At 37.7% G+C, this 16,676-nt stretch overlaps 1 protein-coding gene across 24 annotated transcripts in view; it reads right to left on the bottom strand.

The window, feature by feature from the left end:
• Positions 1-16,676, bottom strand: part of ABLIM2 (actin binding LIM protein family member 2) — a 139,833-nt gene that overhangs the window by 89,826 nt on the left and 33,331 nt on the right. For all 24 annotated transcript variants that reach the window (XM_065062597.1, XM_065062574.1, XM_065062576.1 and 21 more), the window contains exon 2: positions 10,515-10,658. In XM_065062597.1, the coding sequence (XP_064918669.1) occupies positions 10,515-10,658 (144 nt within the window). The remainder of the gene's footprint in view (positions 1-10,514; positions 10,659-16,676) is intronic.

Raw genomic sequence — 16,676 nt, 5'->3', positions numbered from 1 at the left:
AATCCTTCCATTTAATGCTTCTGCTTAATTAAGCAGATGAATCTCATACTCCATAAAATCAGCACTTCACAAACACTACAATATAACAAATACCTAACAATTTTATTCAACTGCCCTTGAATTTTAGAGTTACAGTAGAAAATACATGGCAAGTATAGAAAGAAGCCCTTTTTCACTGACAGTACTACCTCCTATGTAATACAGTAGTAGAAATCAACTGACATATAAATAGGTTATGATATAAAGTTATTTGGAACTAATTAGATCCACAAAAAACTTAATTGAGAGTAGTGGCCAACATGCTTATTCTTCTTCAGAGAGTTGATAACCTCTTCTGCTCAATAAGGGTATTAAATCTGATGTACATCACTATGACTACTGATTCAGTTTGGTGCAAGACTATCTTTATGGCAGGACTACAATTGTCTTAAATATTTCTTTTATAAAGCTAGCTGCTTTTATGTCGTTTCAGAAGATTTTTAGCTGAGACAATCTTACATATGCCATACTAAAGAAAAACACTTTTTTCGTTACAGCTTTTAAATGAAAACAGGCTTTTCATATAAAAACATTAGTTACATTGTAAAGTATTTCTTCAGAGGAAAAAGCTGGGATGAAAAGATTTTAAACAGGCTTAGGTATCACACGAGTTTTTATCCATATCAGTGACACAGGTTTTTAGTGTTTTAGCGTTCCAAGACATTTAAAAAAATCATTTGTATCAGACCTTGATGTCGCATTTGGCCCCTTAATCTCAAATCTTGTCAATGGTGACTAGTTCTTCTAGAGTTCTCTCCAAACTCATTAGTTATAAGCAAATCCTCTGAGAAAGAGAACCCATTAATGTATTTTTTGCATAGAAAGATCAGCAGTGTGGGCTTTTGGCCATTTATTTCCATCTCATTTTGGCAAACGCCCATATCGGAAACCATGTACATGACAGTTCACAGAGGTGCTACCCACTCTAAAATCATGTTTACTAATGAATGAAGAAAAATCTAGCTCATGAGTGAATCTGGGGCACAGGAGGGAGTCTTCGTGATTATACCTTCCCTCTTATCCACCAACTCTGCAGGCTTGGGGAAGTCACAGCTTCTCCGCAATCTAAATTGCTCCCCTACTGCTCTTCACACAACTCCACCACCAGTTCCAACCCAAAACCCTCATGTGCTTCTGAACTCTTTGAACCATCTGATATGATTTAACTCAACATCCAGCTGACTAGAAGAGACCACAGGATTCCAGTTAAATATTGGCTTGGATATGAAAATAGTCCAAATATAAAGGTGAGAAGAGTAGGTCTCCCACTAGCCATCCCTTGGGTTAGCTGCTGTGCCCCCTTGCCTGCTGCTTATATGGACAGAGGGACACTTCCCAGCTGAGATGATCCTGCAGAGACAAGAAATCAGGGAAAGGAAAGCTGGAGGAAGACTGGAGAGCACATTTGAAGGTATTATAACTACCAGATCTTACTCTTCTAGGACAGGAAATCAGCATTATGTGACAGATCCACTCCTACCCAACACTTGTCATCCAAAATGAGTATCTGGAGGTAGGGTTATTTAAAACCTAGAAACAGTTATCAACCGTTACTCAAGTTCATCTCAGTGAAACAAGAAAAGCACTGCAAACACAGCACTTATGATAATGAAGAGACTAACACTGAGTAACTCAGCTGCTTGTCTTGCTACTACCCTGTGTATCGAGGCAATGCCCTATCCTGAACAGTTACAAGCTTAAGGAGTAATTTTAAGTAGTGAATAAATGTTTGTCTCCTCCTATGGTATTTGGCAGCAAGCCAGTACCTGGACATGCTGTGGGACTTGAGATGGAAGATATCCACACCATTTATAAGGAGGGTATTTCAGGGTGGCTTCTCTGACAACTCAGTAATTCCACTCATTAAGATGGTTTGCAGTTACCTGACACCAAAATACTTCATGTAGGACTGAGGGTTTCCTCTATTTGCTTAGAAATAGGCTATTTTTCCCCAGCCTGTTGTCTGTAACAGTAGCACTGTCCAGTAGCACTGGAGCACTGTCATTTCTGCAGTGTGATTTCACAGTCAATCTAACTCCATAATTCTTTGTTGCCTATGGCCTATAAAAATAAATAGCAGCAATAGCAATTAATCAATGCACTTGAAGCACATTGCTAGCCCACTGTTGTATGTTATCAGTATTCTATTTACACTGTACAAATATAAAATGCATCCCAATTTTCCTTGCTGGCAAACAAGTCAACTGAAAGTACATTAGTTTTTTGGCTGTGTGCAGGGCCTGAAAATCAGCTTTGTCTGGAGAGGCTCAGAGGATGCTACATTTTCTGTGCTGCTGTACACTACAGCAGACTATAGCAATAAAACATATTGGTCTTCTTGTCATCCAGCCAGAACTGTTTTGCTTTCAGCCTACCAGACAATCAAGCATTTTGCTTATGAATCTGCAACTGCACACAACCAGGTGTGAATCCAAGACAGGAGAGAGGCAGAGACCCTTAAAAGAAAAGGAAGAACAAAGACCCATTCATAAGGTTGTTACAGAGAAAACAAGAACGAGATCTCTGCTTGCCCAGAGCTAAATAAATGTTTTCTTCCTCAGTACTGCAGCTTTATACCCATTTCTAGTATTTCTCCTTCATCCCTGAGATGAAGCCTGGTGGCTGACTAAGATCTCAAGAATGACACATAGTATGATGCTGATATAATTCTCCTTTGGCAGCTAAATTGCATGGTTTCATACACCATTGATGCAGTCTGGGAGCCCATTCTCTAAAAGCCCGTTATTAAATCTGGAACATTTCTCCTGGCTACTCTGACTGTGAGAAGCAACAGCAACCACCTGGCAAACTTCCACCGCTACATCTTTGACTTAAATTCAAACTGAACTGCAATTAATTTGAAGTAGTCTGAGTCCATTTCCAGAAGACAACTGTCACTGTGATACTCCTGTTGCATGCTCTGGTGTGGATGAGTCTAGGTAAGCTTTTCACAAAGGTTTCAGAGAAGTCTTCCCCACCTGGAAGTTTGCTGGCCAAAGTCTGCATGAGAATATCAGCTCACCTGACCTATTGGGCAATTCACATCTGAGACTTTTGTCTATAGGTGAGGCAGCAGCAAGACAGAAGGAACCTTGTGGTGGTATATATATATATATATAATCCATATAATACAATCACTCTTCCTAGGTAGGAGTGATTATATCTAAGTCTTTCCAAGCAGATGTCAGTGAAATCAAGAATACTCAAGTCTGTCAGTCACTGGCAGCATTTTAGCTATAATATCTGAAATACCAGCTATAAGTTTTTTTATTTTATTTTATTTTACAGTCCAAGGTAGAGAAAAATAGGCATATGCAGCACCAGGAACGTCTGGGGCAGACCTGCTGGCCCCTTCCCCAGCTCCTGACCAGGAACTGCAGAAGGCAGACAGGTCTGCCAGAGAAAAACCAGACCAGCTTTCTGCGGTGGGTGAGAACTCTGGACTATATCTTACCCATCTTGCAGTACTTCACCATGCATGTGTAGCATTGATAAAGCTATAAAGGATACAGTGTACAGCAGCACATCTACAGAAGCTTTCAGGCTACAATGACCATGATACCTGTAAATTAATTTGTGGAGTACACACTTCAGTGCAGGAAAACACTTAGAGATTCAGAATGCTCTTTGGAGACTGACAAAGCATTAATGACTCAGGTGTACTAGTAAAAACAAAGAAGAGGTTGGGGAATTTCCTGTGCACTATGTAACTTGACTCCTGTACTTTATGTGAACTACACGTCTAGTAACTTTTGCATTAGAATGTGCATTTCCATCTGCCATTTCCATTCAGGAAAGCAGAATTTCCCAGTAGCTTAAAGACAATGTTACTGCCCTATAAAAGCTCTCCTACAGTGCTGAGGGTGAGAGGGATCCTCACAGCACTATGTACATGGCTGTTTCAAGCTACAAAAACAACTCCTGGGAAAACTGAAAAGTTGCTTGTTTTATATTGATTTATTATTTTAAGGAATCAATCTGGTTATTTAAAATTGACAAGCATGCTGAAGAGATTTAAGAAAGAGAAATGTGCTTTAATGCAGTTTAAATCTAATAGGATCTTAATTGTTTACGATAAAATGCTGCTGTCATTTGCTGGACTAAGTAAAACAGTTTGTCTTTTTTTTTTTTTAACGTGTAAAGTAACAACATTAAATATTTTCTGCTTTTTCATAAAGATGTTTTGGTTGCCAGTTGCAGGTTTGCAAATTAAGTGTTTGCTCTGACTATGCACAGATATGGCAGATGGTCTCGTGTTAATGAGTTGCGGAAAGTGGGAGGTGGAATAACACTACTGTGGCAGTGATGAATTTTATGCGACAGCTCTCTCTGGGTGTCCACGCAGGTTTCACATCACCTTAGCGCATCAAAACACCCAGGAACTACATGCTGGCTGTATCCCTGCTGTATCCCCATGTGAAAAACTGTAACACTGATGGAAAGTCCCCCTGCATAAAGGCAACCTTGTACTGACATTTTTTGTGGGGGGAAAAACACTTTACCCTAAGAAGAGAACTTGAGTAATTAAAAAGAATTACAGGCGTGACATTATCTAATGTGGGCTGAAAATATGTATGCTCAAATTGCTTTATCTGAGTAATAACTCTACTGCCTGCAAAACTTATGTTATCATCCAAAGCTTAATTTAATGAACATCAGGCATAATTTTTAAATGCATTCAGATTTTTTTGTCCCAGTTCTACTTTGATTTAAATCAGGATAAGTTTTACTACTCTTCATTTATTTGGCATCTTTATCTAAATCTACCTCAGCATTCCCCAGCACAGTTAAGCACGTCTCCCAAGTAGCACTTCCCAGAGAGGAACCAGCCCTCCACAATGGAAACATCTTCTGCCCATGGCTTTATTTGTAGTTTGGATCGTCCCCCAGGAATTGCAGTAATTACTTATTTGAAACACCTAGCCATGTTTTCAAAGAGCACTTAACTTTCTACATAACTTCTCATTCTTCGGACTAGAAGGCTATAAATAAGGAGAAAAGCAAGGCAATGAAAAGATTAAAGAAAATTGTATTTGTCTGTTAGTAAGAAAGTAAAGCAGGGCTATTATGTAATATCCTGGGTATAAAGACTAGACTAAGCATGTATAGCTTTGGTATGCCCTAAAAACCTAAAATTTAATGTCTTTCAGTGAGGTAAATCAAGCTGGAAACCAGAAATAACAGAAGCTTGGCTTCCTGTGGTAGAGAGATAGATAACCTTTACTGAAATGCAAGGAAGATATTCCTTTACTGATAGTCTTAACTGTGATTTGTTCCTGTCCCTTTCCAACACTTTACTAATATTACATAAATTAATGAAAGATGCTCTTAAAAAAATCCAGACTCCGGATGCCATGATATAAAGCTCTCGCTAAAGTGCTGATGTGATTGGTGTACAACCAAGACATGAGGGGTTGCAGAATGTTCTTCATGAATCCAAAGAAACGTTGCAACTAACAAGGATGTGATAAAAACAACAGAAAAATTTAAAATTTCTTTGTGATTGGGGGACTTCACTGATGTTTTTCATGCTTTAATCATTGAGCTGCTTTTGGAACGCTAGTGATTAACGATTTTTAAAGTTTAAAAATCTCAAACCCACCACACAGAACCATAGGCCACTGGATGAAATCCCTTTTCCAGGCAGAAGTGATAATTGTCATTATTATTATAATTATTTCAATTAAATGAAACATTAAGCTAACATGCCATTGGTAAGTTAACTCCTTACCCACCATGCTGTCCCAGCCAGACTCTGACAGTATTGCGTCAAAAGCGTAGTTTTTCCTATTCCACTGAGTCAATATGATCTGGGATTACAAACTCCTGAAGTACTCGGGAAGTGATGGGCATCTTGCTGAGATTGCCTGAACAACGAGAGCCTCTATGCTGCATCCCCAGTGCCTCAGATACCTCACATGCCATCAGCGACTACTGCCTGGCCAAAAGTTGGGACTCAGAAATCTTACTAGGGAGCTTCTCGTAAATGACTCCCATTCCGAAACATGAAACCCCGTAGCTATGTTCAAACGCAAGTCCCTCAGATTACACAGTGTGGCTTTTAACATATTTATATCCTGGCAGATGCGTTTGATCTAACAAACAAATCACTCCTCTTACCAAGTTACTTGTCATTTTTAACCTTTTCAATGAAAACTCTGTCTTACTCCTTCCTGTTAATGTGGCTTCAAAATAAGAGATATAACTCTAGGTTGTGTTGTAAGTTCTACTGAAAAAATGGTATAGAAGTGATATAGAAAACCCAGGGCTTTTTCACAATTCCCAGGAATCTGTAATACCACAAAAATCACAAATGCTGACCCACAGAAACGCATAAACCACAAACATAAGGGGCAAAACAAGACATGTACATAGTGAAGCTGCTATAGCGCAATGGCCATGTTTTCACATCTGTTGCTTGGATTGCAAGCTTACGTCATTTCATCAAGACCAAATCAGTAAAGGACAAAGATACGAGTTATGGTTCATTTCACATATGAGTTACATTGTACAAAGAACAACTTTTTGCAGGATTGGGATGATTTTCCCATTTAAGTAGGGTGGAGACTGCAGGATTTTTGTATGCAAATATATTTACAAACACATAATGGACTGTCCATTATTTGGTCTGCTAGAGTGACTATATATAATAAAATCTGTTTTCTGATTTTATATAAAGCTATAGTAACCAAATTATCCAGACCCCTTAGAAACACTGGGCTTTGATTACACACTTCTAATATTTCCTAAATACTGTATTTTACATCAGTTACTGCTACTTTGGAAATGCCAGGATGTTGTCACACCCCAGAAAAAGAAATATTTAACAAATGCTCCTAAAACAAAGTAATTTTTATCTTTATGAAAAATCAAAGAGCCTACCCAGGATAATATAACTGCAGCACCTACATCTCTCTTATCTACATATGATTCTACGTTAGTCACTGTCTCTACCGGCTCACTAATTACACTGTTGTAATCGAGCTCCAAGTGGGTATTTGTCTAATACCACACCCTGTATGAGAAGCAGTTCTGACCTGCCAGACACCCTCAGAATGAACTAGACATCACAATTTGTTTTAATTTGATAGTACGAGTCATCAATATTTTATCACCTTTTGTCGTTTTCCTTGTTGCTTTCACTGCAGCTGTAAGAAGTAACAAGAGAATTCGCAAACATGGCAACCTAAGACCTTGAAGTCTAATGAGTAAAATGTTTGTCTTCTTATTTCAAAGGCATCTACTTCTATTATAACTGTATTTTTATTAAACCTGATTAAAACGGGAGATATTTTAAAGTAAAAAATGAGTAAACATTTGAAATGAGATGAGGTGGCATGTTTTCTATAGCCTCTTACTAGCAGATTAGATGTGCATCTTAAAAAATTTTAAGACATATACGAGTATAAACCTTATTTATAATGCCTGTTTTCCTCCATAAGTCCTATTAAACTTTGATATTGAGCAAAACTAGCAGAAGTTCACATGGATGTTTATCTCAATCTTGAATAATAAAAACTATTCAATTTTTAAAACTTTTCTTAGAATTGCTCAGAATCATTATCTGTGAATGTAAGAAGAACTGGATAAGTGACTTTAAACTAACCTTCCTTGGTTATATAATTTAATTTAAATACAAAAGGCATCTACATATTTGCTGTTACCATTCTGAAACTCTCAGACCCTACAGGAATAATCAGACCACAGTATGTCAATATACAAAACTAGCTTTCTACCCTAAAAAAACCCATAAATGTCTGTCCCTCTGAAACCTCATAAATTATCCAACACTATCCAAAATATGGTTTTACATTTCACATATATTCAAAGGTAAGTGTGACTTCTTCCAGTGTAATATCATCTATCACTGATCAAGTAATTCAAATAGACCTCAACCATCTCCAGACACCCTCTGAAGACATGGTCATTTATAACTGTTCTTCACAGGCTCTTTATAATTTTGTGGTCTCCACCATCGTACATCTGTAAATACTGTGAGAAGGAAGATAATTTTCTGCAGTTTTACAGAGATCTGAGGTTTTTTGATTAAGGCTATGAGGTGGTTTGCTGCAGAAGCAGTCAACCTAAGTAGCCAGTCACAGACAGCTCAGCAGGGACATGCAGCAGCCCACATGTGGGACTATCTATCCTGGGACTGACTTGCAGCTGGGCTGGTCATTGGACATATTGCCTCTTCCAAGATGCTATCTTTGGCAGATGAGGTGAGAGGGGGCAAACTACATCGCTGAGTACCATCCAAACAAATGCACCACAGGGAGGAGTCAACTGTAAGGTTAATATATTCCCAGGATCATCACCCTGCTCATGCACAACAGTCCAGCAGCATGACAAGAAAAGGGGTTCAGAAAAGGGTTGTGTCACAAACCTCTCCTCCAAGGCTGAATGGAGGTAAGTGGTCAACTGACCAGGAGAACTGAGTATCATTTTTGGCTAAATCCTATCACATTAACTATATTTTTTTCATCCACTGTTTTGAGCACATAATTAAAAACCAAATCACGTCTTCCTAACCTGACATTTTTCCTCATTATGTTAGCTAGTGAAATGCATGTTCAGTGCTCTGTTCTGTTCCTAAGCTCTTCTCACATAGCAACATGGTAAATCCACACTAGAAAGCAACTTATGCTTCTTGAATAACAAATAAAACCCAGAAACAAACAAACAAGCAAGCAGATACCAGAAGGATGCCAGCAATTTGATGGAAACCCTTGAAAAGTGATAAAAGTGATTATGGCATTTAACTAATGAGGGAAAAAAAAAACACCATAATTGTGCATACAAACTTAGTAAGATGACTAGTAAGGAGGAATATAAGTATTTCAAGAGCCCTGATACCACAAAGCAGTTTAACCACACGTCTCTGACACTACCTTCTGTGCCAGCTGAGTCTCATGGGTGATGACAGACACTACCCTGCTTGTTAACATAGTGATTTTTTTTTTCTTCTCATTTTATCCAAGATCTGCCTGAAGCGAACAAACTCCTTATCTCTTAGAGACAGGTAGGGGTAATGCAGCTTCTACAGTACATTCGTCATCATCTTCTGCACTCTACACTGCCTAAATTTGGGATCAGTGAAGAGTTTCAGAATCTAGTTGCTGCATTTGCAGGTGACCTGTCAAACCCTAAAAGGAGATGCCCTATGAAAGCAAAATGTGGATGTATAATTCTGTCTCTTTCCTCCCATAAGATTTGTCAATGTTTTCTGCTAGGAGATCTGTATTAAGGGGGGCTTGGATTTCATCACAATAGTTATATGGAGCACATATGAGTATGTTACTGAGATTTAATGCAGGAGACAAAGATCCCTAAATAACAAATTAGCTGCTCTCTTCCCAAGTTAGGTCTGAAAAACTAATTTGATAACAAAATTTGCCATAAGAACAGGTGGCTTTAAGAGAGTTTGAAAGACGTATGTATGGGCTGTGTTCTGCTTTAAATACATGCTGGTTATGAACAGGTGACAAAAATATTTTTGCTGTTTAGGACAGCACACTACACTTATTTTTCTTGCTATGAAATTTTGCAATTAACACAATTATTGAGCTAAACATTTAATCCTGTCTCTCTAGCTCATTAAAGACTGAATTAGGTATTGAATACCATATACTTAGTTCCATGGGATTTGTAAACATATCAGTGTATCTGACAAATAATAACAATTTTCTTTCTAACAGTTTCCTCTGAATAGAAATGGAAATAGTCATATTAACACAGCTGGGACTAGAGCCATGCTCGTGTTTCTAAGCTGTGCTATAAGGATTAAAAAATGTCATTTGAAGTACTCCTTAATGATGAAGTAAGCAGGTTGTCCAGTAAACATCAGCTAACATTCACTCATTTGTGCATTTAAAACAAATAAGATCTTTGTAACTTCTAAATTATCTTTCAAACAACCAAGTATCTACAGAAGGGGTGTCATATCAGTTAACTCCCTGTTTCCTTGACCATCCTTCTGCCATTCACAATCTGCCAATACTGGATCACAAGGCACCAATCTGGAGGAAGCCATATAGTTCCCCTCCAAAAAAAAATGGAAAAGCACAGAGGGTCACACTGGGGGTCAGTCACAGTCCAACATAAAGAGCCTAAACAGACATGGTCACGGACCATGCTCTGGCATGTGCTAGAAAGCTGGGAGAGGGATACTGTCTGAGTATCTTTGCAAATGTTATTCTCTCCTAGCTCCACATCAAGTTTCATTACCAGTTCTCACAGCCTGTACTTCTTTGGATCCCAATTCTATAGTAAACTCCATGGATTTATAACCATTCAAACATACTCCACTTTTAGGATTTAGGATGTTCGTAGTCTTACAGTAAACATAGAGTTTACAGTAAATCCTTTCTGGCATGGATTGCATTATAAATATGTCTGTGAATTTTCCAGGACTATGAAGTCACACACCCAGTGCTTATGCCCTGCTCATCAGAACAGCTGTCACTAGCACTTACCTTTACAAACAAAGCACTTAATATGGAAATACTTGTTCTGAACTCTCAAAACTTCTCCTTTGCATGGATTTCCACAGTTATTGCAGAGAATTGCAGTACTTGATGGCTTCTCCAGTTGGCTATGTACAGCTTGTGGTTGTGAAACTGCAAGGAAAAACAAAAGGCAGAATATTTTAAAGGCCATCAAATGCATATTCTGTAAGACCTACAAATAATGACAATTAACACTTGTGACAAAACAAGGCAAGCAGGCCGAACAGTTTTAACTTCTGGTATTGGCCAGCACAGGAGAAAAGATCTGCTAAAGGAGCTGAGTCAAGCTTCTTATTTCATAACATTCAAAGCTCAGGCCTGCGAGCACTTCAAACATAAATGAGAATTGCTTATATAGGAAAGAATCCATATGATCAAGTCTTGTGAGCCTCCACATGAATTTTAAAAAAAGCTTTGTTGCATTTTCTCTTCAAGAAATCAAGACTAGAGGTAAAAGCTATTGTTTTTATCCATGATACCTTTGATGGGATTTAGTAACTACTGTACTGTGAGCTACTGATCCTTAAAGTTCAAGGTAATCGTCTTTCAAATTTAAATACACTTTTGTAGAAGTATGAACTCAAAACATCTGAAACATTGGCATGTCTGTAAATACCATGTATATCTGATCATTAAACAAAGGTTGCTGTCATTTTGTAAGAAAACCATTATTTCGAGAGATAAGGTTTATCTAGGTTAGTAAAATATTAAGTGAATTAAAAATTTGCTGCCATCTTGTGATTTAAATTAGAAATTGCATTTATTGGGCTGCTGATAATTACAATATAAACTGGCATCCCAGTGTGTTATGTGGAACAGATGAGATGTGACCTTATTCTTGAAATTCTGCTGCAATACTTGCATCAATTTTTATTGTAGTATACTCAGTGAGAGGCTAGAGAGCAAACATCAAGGCAGTTAACTATAAAGGAGCTTGAATATAACTCAAAAGGCTTAGCTTTTTTGCCTACCTGAAGAACCAATAACAAGAAAATATTTCAAGCATCTTAAGTAAATTACATACTCATTGACATTCTTCTTCTTTAATGAGGCATTCATATTCTAAGGCCAGATTACTTATTTCAAAGTGACCGATTTATTTTTTTTAATTTTAGCTTCAAAATAAACTCAACAACTTAACATTCGAGATGGAGCAACCTCTCATAGACCAATATACTAAGTATGAATGGGAATCAGATGTGTTTCCCTTCTGGATTTAGTCAAGGAATAACATCACTGCTGTGCAACCCTTTAGTTTCATCAATATCAAAAAAAAAGGGGGGGAAGTAACTTTTTGTGTGAGACTGCTGTGAAACGATTAATCCAGCTTCATATAAATTTATTAAACTCAGATTGGCCAAGATCTTTAGTTTTTATTCCCATTCTCATATCAGAGTTGCTATTGAACAAAAACAGCTTTTGAAAGGCCAAAAAAAAAAAAACAAAAACAAAAAAACCACCCCCACCACCAAAAAAGCAGGAAGGAAAGAGGGGGAAAAAAACCCATGAGATTGATTTTCATTAAAAAACCACCACCAAAACAACAGTCATGTCTGTATCTTAACCATAGTTAGGGATGAGATGGAGAGGCCATGATAGTACTGCCACTATGAACACATATGATAACAGACGATACCAAAATCAGTAACAACATAATCTGTCTCTTGTTCTCTAATATGCAACCTTGCTGTTCTTCCTCCTGTATTCTCACCCTCATCCCCACCATCACAACAGGCTGGTGATACCTAAATGGTCACCCATGTCCACCACCTTTAAGTAGCTAAGAAGTATTTTAACAAGATGCTGAGCCTCCCACCCAGTCTTCAGGAGTTACTGCAAGTTTTGCCCAAAGTGGCACTTTCTACTTCTGTAAGTAAAGTGCTGATTTTTGTCTTCGTTTTGATGTTGTTTTATTCTGGTTTTCCCCAAAGAGATACACAGGATTGAGCTGCCCATAGCATTTGTGTTCCGCCTTGTCTTCTGAAACCACGTATTCTGGAATTGTCAAAAAGGTCCTGCTCAAGGCAATGTGAACTTTGGAGCTATTACTGAAGCCCTGGCTGTAATTAAGTACATCTCCAACAAAAACAACACAGCATGACAGGCAATTAGAAGTTCACAGAAAGACAGATGTTCAAATTTACACAGAGTAAACAGCACACACAGTCAAGCTAGTAAAACTGTCTGACTGATTCCTCCAAAGTAAATGGAGGAAACTCTGCACTTTGCAATACTTAACTTTTGACATTAGAATTTCTCTTTACTGTAACCTGCCCAAAACAAACTACCCACCCTGAAAAAGAACTAACTCTGTAAGAAACCAGAACAAAGTATTTTTCTGAGCTGCTTAGTATAGCAGTAGCTAAAAGTCTATAACTCTGGATAAAGAAGGTTTGCTCTCTCCAAAATTGCCAACAAGCATTGAATTTGTACCATTTAATTCACAGAAGACTTGACTTAAATAGAACATTTTGGCCTAAAAATTTACATTTGAAATATAAAATTCTAATTAGAACAATTAAACATTTGACTATTTTTTTTTTTCCCCATGGTCAACTCCTCCCATGGCTAAGGCTTTCTGAACAGTATCTTTCCAGCAGCATCAGTGCCTGGATGGTGTGGAGATACACGGTTGGGCACGATCTCCCATTGTGGTGTGTCCCCAGACGCACGGTCAGTGATTCCCGAGGGCAGCCCTCTGCGCCAAACATACCCCCTTTCCCTAAGATGAAAATATTGTCACCTTTCAAAAGAAAAAAGTAATTTTTACATTTGCTTTCTTGCATCTGGGAGTTCAATGCCACACTTGTTGCAAAGTAGCAGAAAACAGAAAGCTTTGCTTTCCATAATGGTAAGTGGTAATCAGTGTCCAGCACTACAGGGCAGGACTTCACACATTTGCTCTTCTTCAGGTCTCCAGATCAAGGCTTTGAACTTAGAAAGAAACAAGCAACTCAGATATACAATAAATTTAAAAAGAAAAATATATATATTATTTCTGTTGGAATTCTTTCATTACTCTGGAGTAACACAGATAATATTTAAAATACGCATGGTAGAGAAATGAATAATTATTTTGGGAAAACAGTGCCTTTGGGCTCATTATACAGCTGCTTCTGAAGACTTATAAATATTTAGTCTTTCACCTAGCACAACAAAATGATATAATTAAAGATATTTTAGCTTAAGGTTGCATATTTTACAATATATTGTGCTTTATGTTGAAATTGCAACTGCTGACAGAATTTTGAGAAACTAATAATATTAGACAACTTACAATTTTAACTTGTGTTTCAAATTATTTTTTAAAGAAATATGTTTATATGGCAATTTTCAGCATTCTTTTTTTATGCCTTTATGTACCAAAATCAGTCTTTGAAGCAGCAGAAGATTCAATCAACACATTCAATGAGTGAAAGAGTGAATTACTGATAGAATGTAATGATCTGAGACAACTCATAACATAACTGAAGAGCTCATTAAAAATTAAATGCTAAATTATATGCTGATCTACAGAATTTAAGAAAACTAGAAATTTCCTTCTTAAGTTTAAATTATACATTTTCTGAACAGAAATACCAATGAATGCCTGATTCTTCAAACTTCCCTTTCTCTCAGACTGCACTTTGCTCTACCAGAGATATCTCCACCAATCCTTAAACCCTAAAATGATCAGACTGTACGTACTTTTTGACAACAACAAAAACTGGCAAGAAAGGAACAAACACACACTTTCCACAGCAGTTGATGGGTGTACGAGACCTGTCGGCTGGGGACATCACTGCCAATAACGTTGCCAAGTATCCAGTGCTCACACATTGCTGATGTCAATATGCAGGCTATGCAGTACACAATTCCACAGTTCTGGATAAAGCAGGACTTATGGAATTAGCAGGGGTTTGTTAAACAACCCATCAAATAAGATACTTATATTTACTTCTATACTGCTTGCTCAAGACGTATGCACTTGCTGTAAGTATCACAGGGAAGAGAGGGCAGTGGTACCACTGAGTATTAAAGCTGCATTAGACACCTCATGCCAACTGTAAATCAATATTTTCAATATACTCATGACTTTGCCAAACTCCAACCGATTACAGACATTCAGCATGTTCGGTGTTCTCAAGGTCATTTATTTAAGGAAAATTTCAGACAAACTATTTAAGCCTTTTATAAAGCTGAAAAACGGGATATGATAACATATATTGCTTTTCAATGTTAAAATGAAAGTGTAGCATTTTGTTTTCAGAAGTTCTTTGGAGTAAAGGCTAAAGCTTGACAGAGATTGACTCTGTGACAGGTACACTGGAGCCATAAAAACCACAATATTTGGTCAAAAAAAAACCAACCCAAACACATTTGAATAAACACAGCTCCTTCAGCATCAATAGACTTAGCGGGATTTAACAGCACTGGGGACTGAGATGACGCGTGAAGGATGAAGACACAATTTGGCTGAGACAGGAATGATTTGGAAGCAGCACAAAAGCAGCTGATGACAGTGGCAGAAGGGAGAAGATTCACAAGTCCCTGGTCATGCTCCACTCCAAATGGAAAATGTCACCGTTCTCATATCATCTTCAATGTGCTGTGAGCAAACTGCTGATCTTTGCTCAAACCCTTGGCAAAACATCCTGTCCAGGACTGGTCCACACAGAGGATGGCAAACCTCTTTGCTATCAGGCTTTGGGCAGCCAAATGATGGAAACATTTATGGTAGGTTACAGACCTGATGCAGGAACACACAGCCAGAAACTATGTAATTCAACACAGTCCTAATGCTTTTCCCAGTTTGGTGCCTTAGATTTTAACCTAGGACAAGGACCCACAGGAATCAATACTGAGCTTAGAAATCAAGTAGTGAAAAGTTAAGAAGTTTTATTCTAAACAACATATATTCAATCTTGGATCAAACATCAAATATGAAGCTTAATAACAAAGACTTTTACCTCCCTTGTTCAACATACGGACACATACAAAGCCACATATCCCATCTACTCCACATAATTTAACCTTGTTCTTTAAAAAAGAGTTCATTGGTTTTACTGCTCCTGGTCAATACAGAAGCCTGAAATGACAAAGGGCCAAATGATGCAACTTAATATTAAGTCTGAGAGGTGCTTTCTATTCTATGAGATGTTGTATGCACATTTTAAAGAGTATTCTGAACAGTAAGGTGTAATTTGAATGGATAGACAACATTTATGTGAATAAATATTTTTATTCCTAAAGAACAAATTTTTGTAATCCCAACAAGTACCTCTCAATCCAGGGAAAGTGCCAGATTGCTGGATGGGTAGAGCAGAACACATTTTAAGAAGAGCCTAAAGGCAATAGTAAATGGAAAACCCAAGAAATGGGAGAGCTTTGCTGTGTTGGAGGGGTTCCCTTCCCCTGTTCTTTTTGTGGGACTTTTTTTTCATTCTGTTATTGAAGTTGGGTTAAAATACATGTATATATATATCTTAAAAAGTGCCATCCTTCCATTCTGAGCTCATACAAACTTAATATCATTTGCCTTTAGAAGCAATCCTGCATCAGCAGAAAAGCCACATCCATTTTCTTTAGCAACTATCAGCACTACTGGCTCTTCTATAAATTCACCAGGAACATCTCTTCTTCACAACCTTCACTTCATGAGGTGGAAGCTTTATTTGAATAAAAAGACACGAATATCTAAAATTACCATTATCAACTGCTTAGTTAATGAAAATATATACCACATTCCAACTCTGAAACAAGAATGCAGAGTTCTGATAACAGACATTTTTCTGCATGAAGGAATTAACAGAAAATTATCTCTGTGTTGACACTGAATCCTTTCGTCTCTATAGCTAGAGGTGGTTGCTGAAAATCAAAATAAATAAATATGACACCCAAATGCCATTTACTCACTGAGTTTTTGAGAAGCAGGACAAAGCACTGATTGCTGAAATGTTTTATCAAGCAATTTGGGGAGGGTGTGGTTCACAGCAGCCTGGAGGGGAATTAAATTCGCAATCTTCTTAAAGCAGGATTAAAGGACAAGTAGATGAGTGCAGCAGCACCCGACTGGAATTAAGAGATTGGAGTTCACATTAGTTTCTTTTTTGTTGAACTCTTCTTGCGTTGCCTCAGTCAAAACACTCA

The sequence above is a fragment of the Columba livia genome, chromosome 4 (assembly GCF_036013475.1).
Source record: "Columba livia isolate bColLiv1 breed racing homer chromosome 4, bColLiv1.pat.W.v2, whole genome shotgun sequence".
Classification (NCBI taxonomy): Eukaryota; Metazoa; Chordata; class Aves; order Columbiformes; family Columbidae; genus Columba; species Columba livia.
This window is presented reverse-complemented; position numbering and strand designations above follow the sequence as displayed.